Raw genomic sequence first — 15,000 nt, 5'->3', positions numbered from 1 at the left:
CACACACACACACACACACACACACACACACACACACACACACGACACACACACACCAGGGCTCTCCATCTCATCCGGCTGGGCTCTTATCGGCTCTCAACATGGCCTTGAGGCTTTGGCTCCTAGGGAATGTGATGGTAATGTCTGTGTGTTTGTGAGTGTGTGTGTTTGTGTGTGTGTGTTTGTGTGTGTGTGTGTGTGTGTGAGTGTGTGTGAGTGTGTGTCTGTGTGTGTGTGTGTGTGTGTGTGTGTGTGTGTGTGTGTGTGAGTGTTTGTGTGTGTGTGTGTCTGTGTGTGTGTGTGTGTGTGTGTGTGTGTGTGTGTGTCTGAGTGTGTCTGTGTGTGTGTGTGTGTGTGTGTGTGAGTGTTTGTGTGTGTGTGTGTGTGTGTGTGTGTGTGTGTGTGTGTGTGTGTGTGAGTGTTTGTGTGTGTGTGTGTGTGTGTGTGTGTGTGTGTGTGTGTGTGAGAGTGTTTGTGTGTGTGTGTGTGTGTGAGAGAGAGAGTGTTTGTGTGTGTGTGTGCACATCTATGTGGAGGGGGATGGGAGTTGCAGAGGTGAAGAAACTATATCCAGAAAAACCATGCTGACAGATCAGTCACCTCATCCTGATCTGAGTACACAATAAAATGATCTCCACACATATGGAGAGGCCTGGCCTGGTTAGCTTTCTGTTACTTAATTGAAATCCAGGTATATATGTGAAAGAGTGTGTGTGTGTGTGTGTGTGTGGGTGTGACATGGGTCACCTTGTTGTTCATGAAGGCTCGGAGACATTGGATGACTTTGTGTTGACTCTTCCGGTCCACTTTCTCTTGGCTGGAACACAGACATGAAACAGGCATGTCTACCGTAATGTTTTGCTCACAAAAATAAACAGACAGACAACAATTTATTCAGGAAAAGCATGGTCTTTATAATATGGATATAGCATGTATGAGGAGAAAAGTGTCTGGGCTAGCATGACGAGGTCTGACAGGACAGATCCATCCAACTTTTTCATGCAAATGTTGATCACTGAATAGCAAATCCTGAGTGAAAATGCTTGAAATTCACATAAAGTCAGATAAGAAATGTATTCACTGGGTACATAACATAAAATGCGACTAAGGTTGATGGAAATTAGTTTATTCACATTTGTTGTGATTTTATTTGGTGTTTCTGGTAAGGTTGTTCTGACCACACAGTGTAAGGGAACGTGTACAGACTTGCATTTTCTTTAGCCGAATTTTCATGAATGTGCTTAAAATATGCAAATGAGTTGGATGTAAACATAGCTATTTAGAGGACAGTGTGTGCAGTGCATGTTGGGAAATGTAGTTTTCCCGCTTACTGTTTCTTGAAGAGCAGTCTCTCCAGCGTGTCCAGGAGCAACCCGAGTCCCTCATGACCAAAACTCTGCACCCAGCTGTGAAGTACAAACAGGAAGAGTGAACCAGGAGAAACATCAGTGTGAACATGCCCTCCTCTGTGGATGCATGCAGTTTGAACATGCTTGTGCGGGACTCATGGAGTGTTGAGCAGACAGATCCACATTAATATGACTGCTGTCTCTGAGCATGAATATGCTTACCAACACTTAGTAAAAAAACAGATCGGAGTCAAAAGGTTTAGTTTAAATCACAGACATTAGATTGCAGAATCTTCCACTCTACCATAGGCGGAGCCACGGGTGTTCCAAAGGGTTCCGGGAACACCCAGTTTCATAGCTGGAACACCCAAAAAAAAAATTGCCGTCACCTGGCAACCGATTGTAAACGCAAGCTTCGCAAGTGCGACATAGTGTGCTTAAAAAAATGCCACGATGAAACAGAGTTCTCTTCAAAATTATTTTAAAAAGCCACGGCTTGAGGGCCAACAGGACTCAGGTTCTAGAATCGAAGATGTTCTCCCCTCAACAAGCAGGCCCACGACACCACCAAGTGAGCCCACAGCTACCCACACCATCCGAGAAGATTATGCAGCTAACGCTGCTGTAGATGAACCCAATACAGCTAGCTCGGGGATCCCAGATCTCTCTTCTGTAGACGAGCCTGCATGCCAGCCCAATCTGCAAGCTTCCCCTGTCACCGAAGCGGTCAGTGGAAAGAAAAGGAATTTTTCTACCAAGTGGTATGCCCGATACAGTTGGTTGGAGTACAGTATTAAATTAGATGCAGTGTTTTGTCAGTCATGCCGTCACTTCAGCAGAAACGACAAGGCGGACAGGTTCACAAACACAGGAATGAGAGACTGGGGGCATCTCAGTCAGACAGACTGAATAGCATCTCACTGCTCATGTTTGAAAAGGAGCTCGCCGAGGAATTGGACTCTGATGAGATAATTAATGCATTCAAAGCCGAGCCACGCCGCCCTGCCTTGTGAATTCAGTTGCAGCGAAAATATAGCAGCAAATACGTTACCCAGCAGCGGTGTTGTTCAGATACTGATTAAACGGGTTTGTTAACCATGCGTAATAGTATGCGTAATAGTATGGCTCCATGAGTATGCGCACACGTTCTATGTGTTCTTCATCTCTGGGCACTAAGTCCCTTTATGTTTTGCAGCGGTTGCATTTGTTCTCTGTTCAAATACATGGTTAATGTATTATTTTGGAGTTAATAAATTTGAAAAAAAAAAACAGGAACACCAGTATTTTCTTGGGAACACCTAGTATTTTTTTTCTGGCTACGCCACTGCACTCTACTAATAAAAAGTTTAATTGTAATATCCGTTGTCAGTTTCACTCGTTATAACAATAACATATAAAAAGCGGCGCATTACAAACAGCCTCCTTCTATTAAACAGCCCGAGCAGACTGGAGCCGAGGGGCCCCTTTGTGTGTGTCACTATTAAACGCCAGCAGATCACTTCCACTTCCCAGCAGCCCCTGGAGCTGTCTCCCAGGAGCCATGAGCTCAAGGCAAACTAATGGAGCGAAGATGTTGCTTTTAATCCGCTCCGACGCAATCTCGGCCCTCTCATCTCTGCTGATTTGACTTCATTGTTTGCGTGAGAATGGCTTAATGTGAACTTAACAGGCTCTGTAACGAAGGGGAGAGGGTATCCACTGATGCTCTGATTAACTGGCCTCGGGAGTTCCTCATAGAAAACAAATAACAAAATACATCTCACATACATATGCTACCACACACAATTACAAACTCTTTTATTAGGCTTCCGGCGTGTGATGTGTGTGTGTGTGTGTGTGTGTGTGTTTGTGTATGTGTAGTTTAGGAGTGTGATCAGTGCTGGATAAGTGGGAGGGAGAGAAGACAAACAAGCAGAAACACTCATCGAGCATCACTCCAAGCCTCCAATCACACACAATCACCAAGTCTTTGTTCTGATGTTTAAACAGCACACAACCTCACATTCACACACCGAACACACACACACACACACACACACCCACACACCCACACACAGACATACACACACACAAACAAACACAAAACAGAAACATAACCCTGCACAAAAGCAAACACTCACAAAAACAAAAGTAGGCTTTACTGATGGCTTATCTTGTCGAGGTGTAATATAAAGTATTGAGGTACAAAGAAGCAGGTTGTCAGTAGGTAAGAACAAAACCCGCGTCTGTTTCATCTCCTTCATGACAACTACCCATGCTCCCATTTCACTGTGGAACTGTTCCTCACACCACTTAGCATTTGAGTGTGAGTGTGAGTGTGTGTGTGTGTGTGTGTGTGTGTGTGTGTGTGTATGTGTGTGTGTGTGTATGTGTGTGTGTGTGTGTGTGTGTGAGAAATCAAATATGCTGTTCTTGAGGCCAGATGAAATTGCTCTCTGTATATGGAAGTGCTGAAAGCATCAATAGCCAATTTTCAGGAGGCGGGAGTCAAGAAGCATGGGTGTTCTTCTGAGGCAGAATTACAGGGAGAATTGACCATCAGCCCAGGACAGCACTCTGTGAGACGCAAGCGAGGGATGGAGAAATTAGAGATAAAAGAGGAAAATGTGGCATTTAGTCCTGTGCTGTACAAAAAAAAAAGAGGAAGCGAGAACAGAGGATTCTGCCCAAGAGAGATGAACTGAAAAGTGCGAGTAAAAAAAAAAAAAAAACAGTATAGGTGACCTAATGGTGAATGAGAGCATTTGTGAAATAAAGAAAGACAGCGGAAAGAGAGAAGGGGTATTGTATTTAGTGCAGACGAATCTAGGCTTACAATCCATACCTTGATGTTTGCATTACACAGTGTATTTACCAGTGTGCATGCAAAAGCTTAATCTGGAGACTTTTCTATGATAAAACTTTGATGGCTCACAGAACAATGATGTGCCGTGGATGCAAAGTGAGAACTAGTGTTCAGTCTTCAGCATGTATCACAAATATAAAAAGAGATTGTTGGCTTGTATTATGAATACAGTGACTGAAAAAGCTTTTTATGTAAAAATACCATAAAAAGGTCAAAATTGTTTTGTGTGTAGAGTTCCAAAGATGAGAGTAGGAGATGTGTTTTGGGGATAATGTGGATCATTCACATGCAGCCGGTCTGGGCTTTCTGTGAATCTTTAAGACTCCACTCTCACGTCCCTGAGCGCTTGGCCATCCTGAAACTCATCACATCGCCTCAAAATGGCCCTCATCACTCAGTTATGAGCTCAAAATGAGATTTCTTTTTCTATGACTTTCCACCACAGACCTCTCCTGCTTTCCTTTTCTGACCTTCAGTCTTCACTTCAGACTGTATGCTCTGTAAGTTCCAAGTGACCTGCATGTATAAGTTAAAATGTATATGATCAAACAAGATAAACTTAATAACGTTTTAAATAATTAGGTGATCAATGACATTTGAGAATATGAGAAAATACGTGGACATACCATGTTAGCTTCACTAGCTAATAGTTAGCTAATTAGGCTTGTTGCTGGTGTCCAAGTTGACAACTTTTTGAGCGATTTTCTTTAGCACAAATTAAATGTTGTAACTGACTTTAAAGAGAGGAGAGATGGCAAACACTGGCAGAACTTTACGGAAGAAACAGATTACTTAACACAACATGGAACTATATCGATATAAATCGTTTGAAAATATTCAATATACCTTAAAAAGTCAATACATCACCCAGCCCTAACACATACAAGTGTGTCAGCTGGTGTTTGTGTGTGTGTGTGTGTGTGTGTCCATGTACTTGATGATGATCCAGGGGATAATATCAAAAGGCAGTGGCTTTAATATGGATTCCCTTCTCCTGTTCTCAAAAGGGCACTAATGATACAGGCCTACAGCAACAACCCCCACTCACTCCCCCTTCCTCCTCTCAAGGGGCCCGGGGGACGCAGTCTTCAAAACATATTTGAGCAGCGCTGGAGTGATGAGGAGGCTGTGGAGGCTGTGGGCAGCACCGGACCCTGATTGGAAGGGGCTGCCCTGGGGATAGCGTCGGGGATGTGTGTGGAGAAGAGAAGAGAAGAGAGAAGAGGAGTGGAGTGGAGGGATGGAAAGGGAGGAGGGGGGGATGACTGCCGAAGAAGAGAGGGGGGCGAACTGGGGCTCTTGGGCTAGGAAACAACGCAGATGGTTGATGAGTGCACCTCGTCATTACTCACTCACTCGCTCGGCCGAGTGGGAGATGCTGTATCGATTATAGAGTCAGGTATTGACCCGCAAACAGCCCACAGTCTCAGCATACAAGGGGACTGTCGCAGGGGATGAAAGACGGAAGGCGGAAAGGAGGACAATTATGCCAAAATACTAGAGAGGGAAAAGACAGCATTGAAGACATGCACTCAGATAGATAGATAGACAGATCGATAAATAGATAAATACAAAGACACAGAGACAGAGATAGGATAGAGGAGAGAGATAGGGAAGCACTAGTGAGAGATAAACTGAAACACCAGGTACAGCCTTCCACTGTAGCAAGGTGTAGGTGCAACTCCCTACATCACTGAAACTAGTATCAGGACAAAAAAAAGAATGCAATTGCATTTAGCAAAACCTGTGTGCAAATTGCATCTGTACACAGCACACATCCAAAAAGTAGGGAGAAAAGAACATTAAACATTTACAATGTGTGTGGTGGGTCTTTCCTCAGGACATTCAACAGTGTAAAGAAAATAAATCACTTCTATTGACCCCGCCTATATGCCTATATGCCTATATGCCTCACACACACACACACACACACACACACACACACACACACACACACACACACACACACACACACACACACACACAATAAAGAGCTCAAAAGAGGATATCTGACTATACGATTACATTCCACACTGCTAATCTACTTGGCTTCATGATTTAGCCATATTTGCATCAATGAGACTGTGAGCAGGGTAGACGGAGGGGGTAATTGAAAAATCAGGATCGCGGGCAACAGCCAATTTCAAGTGAGATGGTGTACTCAGACGCTTCCACGGGAACAGAGGATCAATATTCAGAGCGAGGAGAGAGAGAGAGCAGGGAGAAAGAACGACAGACCGAGGGAGAGAGAGCAGGGAGAAAGAACGACAGAGCAAGAGAAGAAGAGCAGGGAGAAAGAACGAAAGACAGAGCGAGGGAGAGATGGATGGAAAGAACAGAACAGAAGGGGGAATGTAGCTGGATTGTAAGGGAAGAGGAAAGGGTGGGTAAGGTAGCCTAATAATGTAAAGAGAGAGGGGAAGGAGAGGAAAGTCGACAAAATGAACATGGGAAGACTCCATGGTGCTGCTCAGGGATTCATGAAGGCCCTGCCAACATGAGGTAAAGCAGTGTGCATGTTCATGTGTGTGTGTGTGTGTGTGTGTGTGTGTGTGTGTGTGTGTGTGTGTGTGTGTGTGTGTGTGTGTGCGCGTCTGAGTGAGAATGTGTGTCTGTGTGTGCGTGTACATGTATGCATGTGAACAGTGTGTGTGTGTGTATTAACTTGCAGGTGTGTGTGAGTGTGTGTGTGTGTGTGTGTGTGTGTGTGTGTGTGTGTGTAAACTTGCAAGTGTGTGTGTGTGCTCCTTTACAGATACAAATCTGGTGGATTTGAGGAGCATTCCATCTAAAGTTTTAAAGAGCAGAACTCCACAAATCGCTCGCGCTGCCACTCGCAAAGCAACACGAGATTCCGGTGCAAAACCCTGCGCTGATGAATAATAAACGGAGGGCTTATTTACCCATGCACGCCGCACGGGCACACCGCAACAGACAGAAACATCAATTATCTGATAGGAGAAGAAAAGGCAGACATGGCAGAATCAATCAATTTCACACCAGATGGAGCCTTCACATAAATACACCAAAGTGTTTAGAGGGGGAGAGAGAGAGAGCAGCGGTGTAAACGGCCATAAACGCCTGTAATTAGAATTCCCTTTCTGGACGTGAGACGTGAGCTCGGTTTGGTTATAGATCTTGTACTTTAGACATGGGTAGAACTACATGATCGCCATTCACACGGACAAGGAAGGTCTTTATCAATGGTGCACACGTGCAGCAGAGGAGACGCAGTAGGCGCACACACACACACAGGCTCAATTTAAACTTTAAACAGATTTACACCAGCACACACACACACACACACACACACACACACACACACACACACACACACACACACACACACACACACACACACACACACACACACACACACACACACACACACACACACACACACACACACACACACACACACACACACACACACACACACACACACAGTCCTTTGGACATGAACAGGACAAGATGCTCCCTCAATAGAAAGACTAGAAAGAAGAACACAACTCCTCAATACTACCAGTAGTCTGCAAAGACGACACATGCATTAAAACCAGCAAACTCACTTTCTCACACACACACACACACACTTTGTTTTCTCTGCAAGTCCAGTGGTTCTGATTGTTATTCTGTTCTGCTCGGCGCTGAGGCTTCAGTAATGAAGGGAATGACACTGAGCAATGAAGCCCTGGCATCGGACAGAAAATGTAATTTAAACCCCTGCTCTAGCGCGGGGAGGACACGGCTGGGGATGATATTGAGAGGGCCACGCCAGGGTCCTGACAGATGTCTCATCAGCATGCATAGGTGGCCATACAGATGCCTGATTCTCTTTCCCCCCCGCCCCCCCGCATGCCATCAGCAGGTGAAGTAAAGACACCCGCGAAAGAGGAATAATCAGCTGATGCCGAGCAGGCTCACTGGACGGGAAACTGAGGGAGGCATCGTGATGACAAAGTGCCGATTGCTGATAAGTAGGCATGCTATACTACTGCGACAACCTAACACCCCCCATCAAATCAAGGAGGCTCTCTCTTGTACGCGCACACACACAATAATTTGATTTGGATCGGCACATACTGAGTGAAAAACCAGTATCAGCTATGTGATGCCAGCTTTGCTTTACCAGCTAAGTTATACAATACCACAACATTTTGCAAGACATATTACAGCTCTACAGCTGGTGCAGAGCTGGGTCTTTCGAGTCTCTCTTGATCAGTCCCACCATTTGCAAAGCCCCAACACAGAACCCAGGAGCCTGACCCAGACTAACATAAATCAGAGCAATCAATTTACAGTAGCAGCTACACTGTGTGAGGGCATTCCGTACAGGCTGGTATTTTAACAGTTTGTCAGTCAGGCTCAGGTCCATGTAGGCATCAATGCAGCAGCCTTTCCCAAGAACAGATTTTGACATTTCATTGATCATGGCATTGCCCATACCAGGAGAATTGAGTGAATCCATAAGAACACTAATTAAACGGTTTAAGTTGCAATTGACTAGAAAAGCTTATAATACAATTGTGATAGGCAATGTACTAACCCTTGAACGAGGGGCAGCCATTCATAATATGATTCAAAGATTCTGTTATTGTATTACTATGCAGTAAACAGAAGGGGTCATGCGTATGCGTGTGCGCGCAAACACACACACACACACACACACACACACACGCACACACACACACACGCACACACACACACACACACAAATGCTCAGCCACAGCTACATGCCATCAAACAAACCCTTTCATCATATGCAGCAATCTGACAGTGGCGGGCCTATCAGTGTGTGAAGAGGCATCTCATTTGAGACATGGGTATGGAAATGAGCCCTTCATGTTCACACACTTCCTGGCTTTGCAGTGGGGTGGGGTGGGGGAGTCGGGTGGGACAGGGTGGTTATTTATTCATATTGTTTTTTAAAGGGATATGCTGCAGGGTGTGATTAGCTTAAATAAAGGGCGACCACACCTGGGCTTCTCTTCTTGGTTGGTGTGTGTGTGTGTGTGTGTGTGCGTGTGTGCGTGTGTGTGTGTGTCTGTGTGTGTGTGTGTGTTGATGTAAGAGAGAGAGAGAGAGTACACCAGCATTACTCTCACTCCTTGGTGGATGCCAGCAATCACAGAAGGAGCCCAGCCAGAGATAAACAGCTCCCTCTGAATAACAGTATCAATCATCCACAGCGCAGCTCCAAACGCCCGTCGCACCACAACCTCAGGCAAATGTCAGCCAGGGTACACACAAGTGTGGAAGCACACACCAGCAGGGAAATTGCACGCAATCAGATTCTTAAATACATGGAAACATACACTTACACAGGCACACACCCGCGCACACACACACACACACACACACACACACACACACACACATACACACACACACACAAACAGACATACACAAACCCGATCTGAGACCACTGCGTGCACTTTGAGTTAGGGAAAAAACTTCAAGGTCTCAGACCACAGCACGTTATCGTGGAAGTGAGTGCGCGTGTGTGAATGCGTGTCCTAGCCTATTCCCCATAGAGCAGCACACATCGTCCTCACAACCTCTCTCTCTGTCTCCCACCTCCTCTCCAGCACTCAGTCTCCCACTCTAAACAGCTGCTGCTGAATCCATGGGGAATGATTGCAGTCTCTGAGGAAGAAAAAAGTGGGGATATGAAGAAAAAAAAAATGACTTGAACATGCGGCGGCTTTGAACTGAGTCTCTGCGTGTTCTCTGCTGAGAGGCTCTTGGCGTTCATTAGCTGTCTTATCTGCCTACCCATACCCAAATGACAAACTTCAATCTTCTTCTTCTTCCCTCTGTACTAATCTTCATCACTCTCTCAGTGTCTGTCCTTCTCTCTCTCTCTCTCTCTTTGCTCTCTCCGTCCCACTCCACTCAAATGACAAAACTTCAAATCCTCTTCTCTCACTCTCTTCTTTGTTCTATATGGAGAACATATAGGACACCCGTCCCCCCCTTGGCGCTAATCGTCTGACCTAGCTAGTACCGCTAATGTAGTTCCATTGTGTTAGGAACCAGCAGAACTACAGCACTGACTGTGCCTTTCTCCACCACTGGTCTGATTCAAACAAGCCCATCAAGGAATGGTTCTGGCCAAAGTTGTGTGTCTGACAGGGGGGACACTGGGAGGGACAGGGACCTCCACTGGTTTTTGCCTGTTCATTATTATTGTTCTACTGGGTCAAAAGCAAAGACAGCTGCTCAGAATGAATAGAAACAATATTTTCTAGGCAAAACGTGATTATTGGCTTCAAAAATTGTACAAAAAGGTCTCTTCTTGAGTATTATTCCAGTTAAGATTTGATATGCAAAGGGCTATTTGTCATTTGTGTCACACGCCATCACTATGCCTCTACTACGATGAAATTATTTCAGTTGGCAAATCAACAATAGGAAGCTCCATTCTGTCCCATTATAAAAAACATCATGTACTTTAAAACTAAAATTGCATTAGTTTAGGCCTGCATGAGCTCCTTGTCATGACATTTTGAAAAATTGTCTCTATTTGGATTTTTAACTCGGGTTTTAACAGTCACTTATTCTCACCGAGGGGGAAAGCAGTGGCAGTGGTGTGTGTGTGTGTGTGTGTGTGTATGTGGGTGTGTGTGTGTGTGTGTGAAGCCAAGGTACCATACACAGCATCATCCTGTTTGAGCTGAGGAAAGATAGAGGACTCGCTCTCAGTCTCAGTCTCTCTGCCTCTGTCAAAGCTGAACATTAAAGACGGCGGAAAACAAATTCATCATGCCATCGCAGGGAAAAAGAAGCGGTCATAAATCAGGGAGAAAAATGACGCGTCTTATCTGGCTAACTTGGTGGCTAAGGCAGCTTGACTAGGCGGCTCCCTCTGGAACATCCACCCCAAGGCTGTGGCTCTCCGCTCTCCACACACACCATCCCACACACACCATCACACACAAACCATCACACACACACACACACACACACACACACACACACACACACCATCACACACACACACACACACCCACCCACCTCTACGCTGAAAATAAAGCGCAAACTAGACATATCCTGCAGGCACCTTGCCAAACATCCCCTGCACCCCAGCCCATCTGGTACCAGTCTCGGCCTATTTAACAAGACACCGCTCCTGGGCAGACAGGGGAGGGGAGGAGAGGACAGGAGGAGAGGAGAGGAGAGGAGGAGAGGAGGAGAGGAGGAGAGGAGAGGAGGAGAGGAGAGGAGAGGAGAGGAGAGGAGGAGAGGAGAGGAGGAGAGGAGAGGAGGAGAGGGAGAGGAAACAGTGAGGACAGGACAAGACCGATCACAGACCACTTGTAGGGGAGGTCTGACTGAAGGTAAGAAATGGGCATTTGTTTGTGAGGATGCTGAGCATAAACTGTGGCAACCTGAAGTCTTGAAGAGAAGTCTTTCAGCAGGGGACAGTACCGGCTGGGAACCTCTGAGGACAGGAAGAAAGACCCCCTCAGTCACAACTTCCCACACTCTCTCTATGTTTACTCTCTCTTTTCTCTCTCTTCCTCCCTCTCGCTCTCTCTTAAGCGGTCTCTGTGTCTCACATTAGGCACAAGGCCCTACAGGCGCTGGTGCAGGAAAAAAGGAAGATGAATTGCAACTGTTGAGTTAAAAATTGATTCCATTTGTAAAACTATTGTTTTCGCTTTTCGATAGCAGTGCCGAGTTACAGAGCATAAAAACACACACTCTCCTCACTGTTGCCGTCTCCAGCGGAACTTGAGGTAACAGTCATCGGTAAACCCTAAAGGAAGTTTCAAGTTTCAGGTCCAAACTTACACAGCAGGGCCACATCTGAAACTGCAGAGAGAAAGGCTGTGGGACAGAGGGGAGACATGACAGAGTAGAAAGGGCCGAGTGATGCCAGATGGGGAGGATACCAAGGAACAACCATAGCCGCCTGTGTCTGAATCCAGTCACTTGGCTGTCTCCCCTGGGTGCTCTGAGCTGTCCATCATACCAATAAGCCTCTCTCTCTCCTTTTCTCCCTCTCCTTCTCTCTCTCTCCTTCCTTCTTTCTCTTCTTCTCTCATTCTTTCTTTCTCTCTCCTTCTTTCTTTTTCTCTCCCTCCACACAGAGTATCTGAGTTGACGGACATCACCCCGTGGAGACAGAAAGAATGTTCCCTATTACCCAACTTATTAGGGGTGGGGGTGGGGGTGGGGGGGGGGGGGGGGGTGGAATCGATTCCTCGATATCTCTCATTTCTCTCTATAACGATTCTGTCTCGATTCAGAAAAGTTCATAAACGATTTTTTTTTTTTCATCCATTTGTGTTGAAATGCAAACTGCATCGATTATTGCATTGTTCATAGAAAGTCATATTTGTTACAATGAAAAGCAACCTCTGAGTAGCAAACTCAACTGTTTTAAAAATCGAGATGCATCGATAATCGGTTTAGAGTTGATCATTGATAATCGGTTTAGAATCAATAATCGGTTTAGAATCGATAATCTGTTTAAAATCGAATCGTTGACCTCTGAATCAGAATCAGAACGAATCGTGAGGTGCCAAGAGATTTCCACCCCTACAACTTATTGTTGCTTAGTGCATAGCCATGAGTGGCCCATCCCAGACGTGGTACAAAAGCACAAACACATATCACCTCTGGAGGACAACTTTGATCATGGTATATATATATATATATATATTTATACACGCCCTTTGAAGTACATAGAGTATGCAGTGAGCTGAAAGTCCATAATTCCCCCAGGGATGAAGGCCTTGATCGATGCACAGTCTCACTCTCTCTCTCACGCTTCCATTTCTAGTCAAACCCCTTTCTTCGAACCCCTTCTTTCCGCTCATCTTTTCATTCTGTCAGCGTTTTATTGTGCAATGATTATAAATAAATAAACACCCCCCCCCCCCCCCACTTAAAACTTTTTCTGCCTCTTTTGCCTTTTTTCTCCTCACCCCACTCTGGCCTTCCCCTTTCAAACCCTCCTGCCCGATCTTGCCGCACATTAACACATTAATCTAAATGACCCATATTTGCTGTGCAGTGAGGAGATGGGTTCCAGATCACTGGTCTCTACTCAGGTGCGAAAGCTCTAGAATCAATCATTATGAGAGACTCTGCACTCACACGGACTCAGGTCACATACATATACACACACACACACACACACACACACACACACACACACACACACACACACACACACACACTCCCTCCCTCGCTCACTAACAGATCCTTGCATGGTGACCAACACACCCTAGTAAAAACGCCTAGAGCCACACACACACACACACGCACACACTGATCATCGGTTTGTTAAGCCTGGAGGATGAGAAACAGGAAAATCAAAAGCACTAATGACCTGAGACTGACGTGCAAATGTAACAAATTACTCAACAAGACAGCACAGAATCAACACGCCGCTAAATCATGCTTTTAATCTGACCAGTGACTTGTGACTAACAACCAGCCAGCCAATCTCGTGAGGGCACCGGAGGGCTCAGTCTCCACACCCAGCCTACCCCAGCCGAGGTGCAGTCTCACTGGGCTTCCAACCTCTCAGCTCGGGCGGAAGATGGAACAGCGGACAGCAACCCCCGAGAATTAGGAGGAAAGATGTTCCACCGGCTCCTTCATTAGCCTCTGCCTGCCTACTTGGCCTGTGGCTTCAGTGTCCCAACAGTGAGAATGATTGGGGAGTGAAATAAAAGTTAAATAGAGATAACAAGCGGAACTGCCAGTACATGGATTCAGTGTGATGTTCCACGGCAAGAGAAGCAGGCCTGTCACTAGTGATTTTTACTGAACAGATTCACTATTCTCCATCGGACATAAGGCTAGAAATCAAAAATAACAACACTGTCAGTTGCATCACTCTTGCAGAGTCTGACGGGTACGTGCAGAACTGCAGAATCTGAACATGACTAAGTGATGATGCCAGATACTGAAGTTGCAGTGAACAAAGGATAACTGTTTACTGAGAAAAAGTTAATTTGGTTTTTGAAGAGAGAGAGCGAGAGGAGAGAGAGAGAGACAGACAGACAGTGACAGACAGAAAGAAAGAGGAGAGAGAGGGAGAGAAAGAGAGAGAGAAAAAGAGAGAGGGAGAGGAAGAGAGAAAGAGAAAGAGAGAGAAAAAAGAAAGAGAGAGAGATTCTTCTAATTAAGGGGAGTGTGGTCCCCTCAGGTTAGCGTTAATCAAATGTGTGGCACAGAAATGGTCCAACCGCATCACAGAGCTTCCCTCCGCTGCTAATGAACCTGTTTGTCAAACCGCTCTCCCAGAACCAGCCGCAGAATGAGAGCAAATTACCTTACCTTTTAAAAAGACCAGATGGAGAGGGAGAAGGAGAGAGAAGTTAAAGAGAGAGAGAGACAGAGAGAGTTACAGAGAGAGTGCAGAGAGTGTGGGATGGAGAGAGAGAGATAGAGCAAGAGAGTGCAAGGGAAGAGCAATCATAGAGAGAAAGTGAGGGATGGACAGAGAGGGGGGGGGGGAAATGGAGTCAAAGATAAGTAGTGTAGCCAGACACTCAATATGCTGACATTTGAATTTGAAGGCAAATGAGTCTCTGAACAACAGCAAAATGTCTGGATTAGAAATGCAGATTGATAGGCCTGCTGCCACAGCGAGGCCTCTCCCTGTGGCCCCTAGCAGATCTGCTGTTCATTCTCTAAAGAAGCCAATTTGGAGAGCACTTAGTTGGTCAATGCTGAACAAGCGAGTGCAGAGAGGAAAGAAAGGAAGAGAGAAAAAAAGAAAGAGAGAGTAAAGAGTTTTGTATCAAATAGGGAATTGTCTGTGTCTCATATGCAGAGTGTTTA

At 45.6% G+C, this 15,000-nt stretch overlaps 1 protein-coding gene across 1 annotated transcript in view; it reads right to left on the bottom strand.

Moving 5' to 3' along the window:
- The window catches only part of LOC308362525 (protein diaphanous homolog 3-like), a gene marked incomplete at both ends in the record, with an annotated part of 269,083 nt that overhangs the window by 160,348 nt on the left and 93,735 nt on the right, over positions 1–15,000 (bottom strand). The window contains 2 exons of the mRNA XM_080835226.1: positions 748–817; positions 1,332–1,406. Of these exons, the coding sequence (XP_080691352.1) occupies positions 748–817; positions 1,332–1,406 (145 nt within the window). The remainder of the gene's footprint in view (positions 1–747; positions 818–1,331; positions 1,407–15,000) is intronic.

Source organism: Sprattus sprattus (assembly GCF_963457725.1).
Source record: "Sprattus sprattus genome assembly, chromosome: 3".
Classification (NCBI taxonomy): domain Eukaryota; kingdom Metazoa; phylum Chordata; class Actinopteri; order Clupeiformes; family Clupeidae; genus Sprattus; species Sprattus sprattus.
Note: the sequence above shows the minus strand (reverse complement) of the source record. Positions and strands in the feature narration are given on the sequence as shown.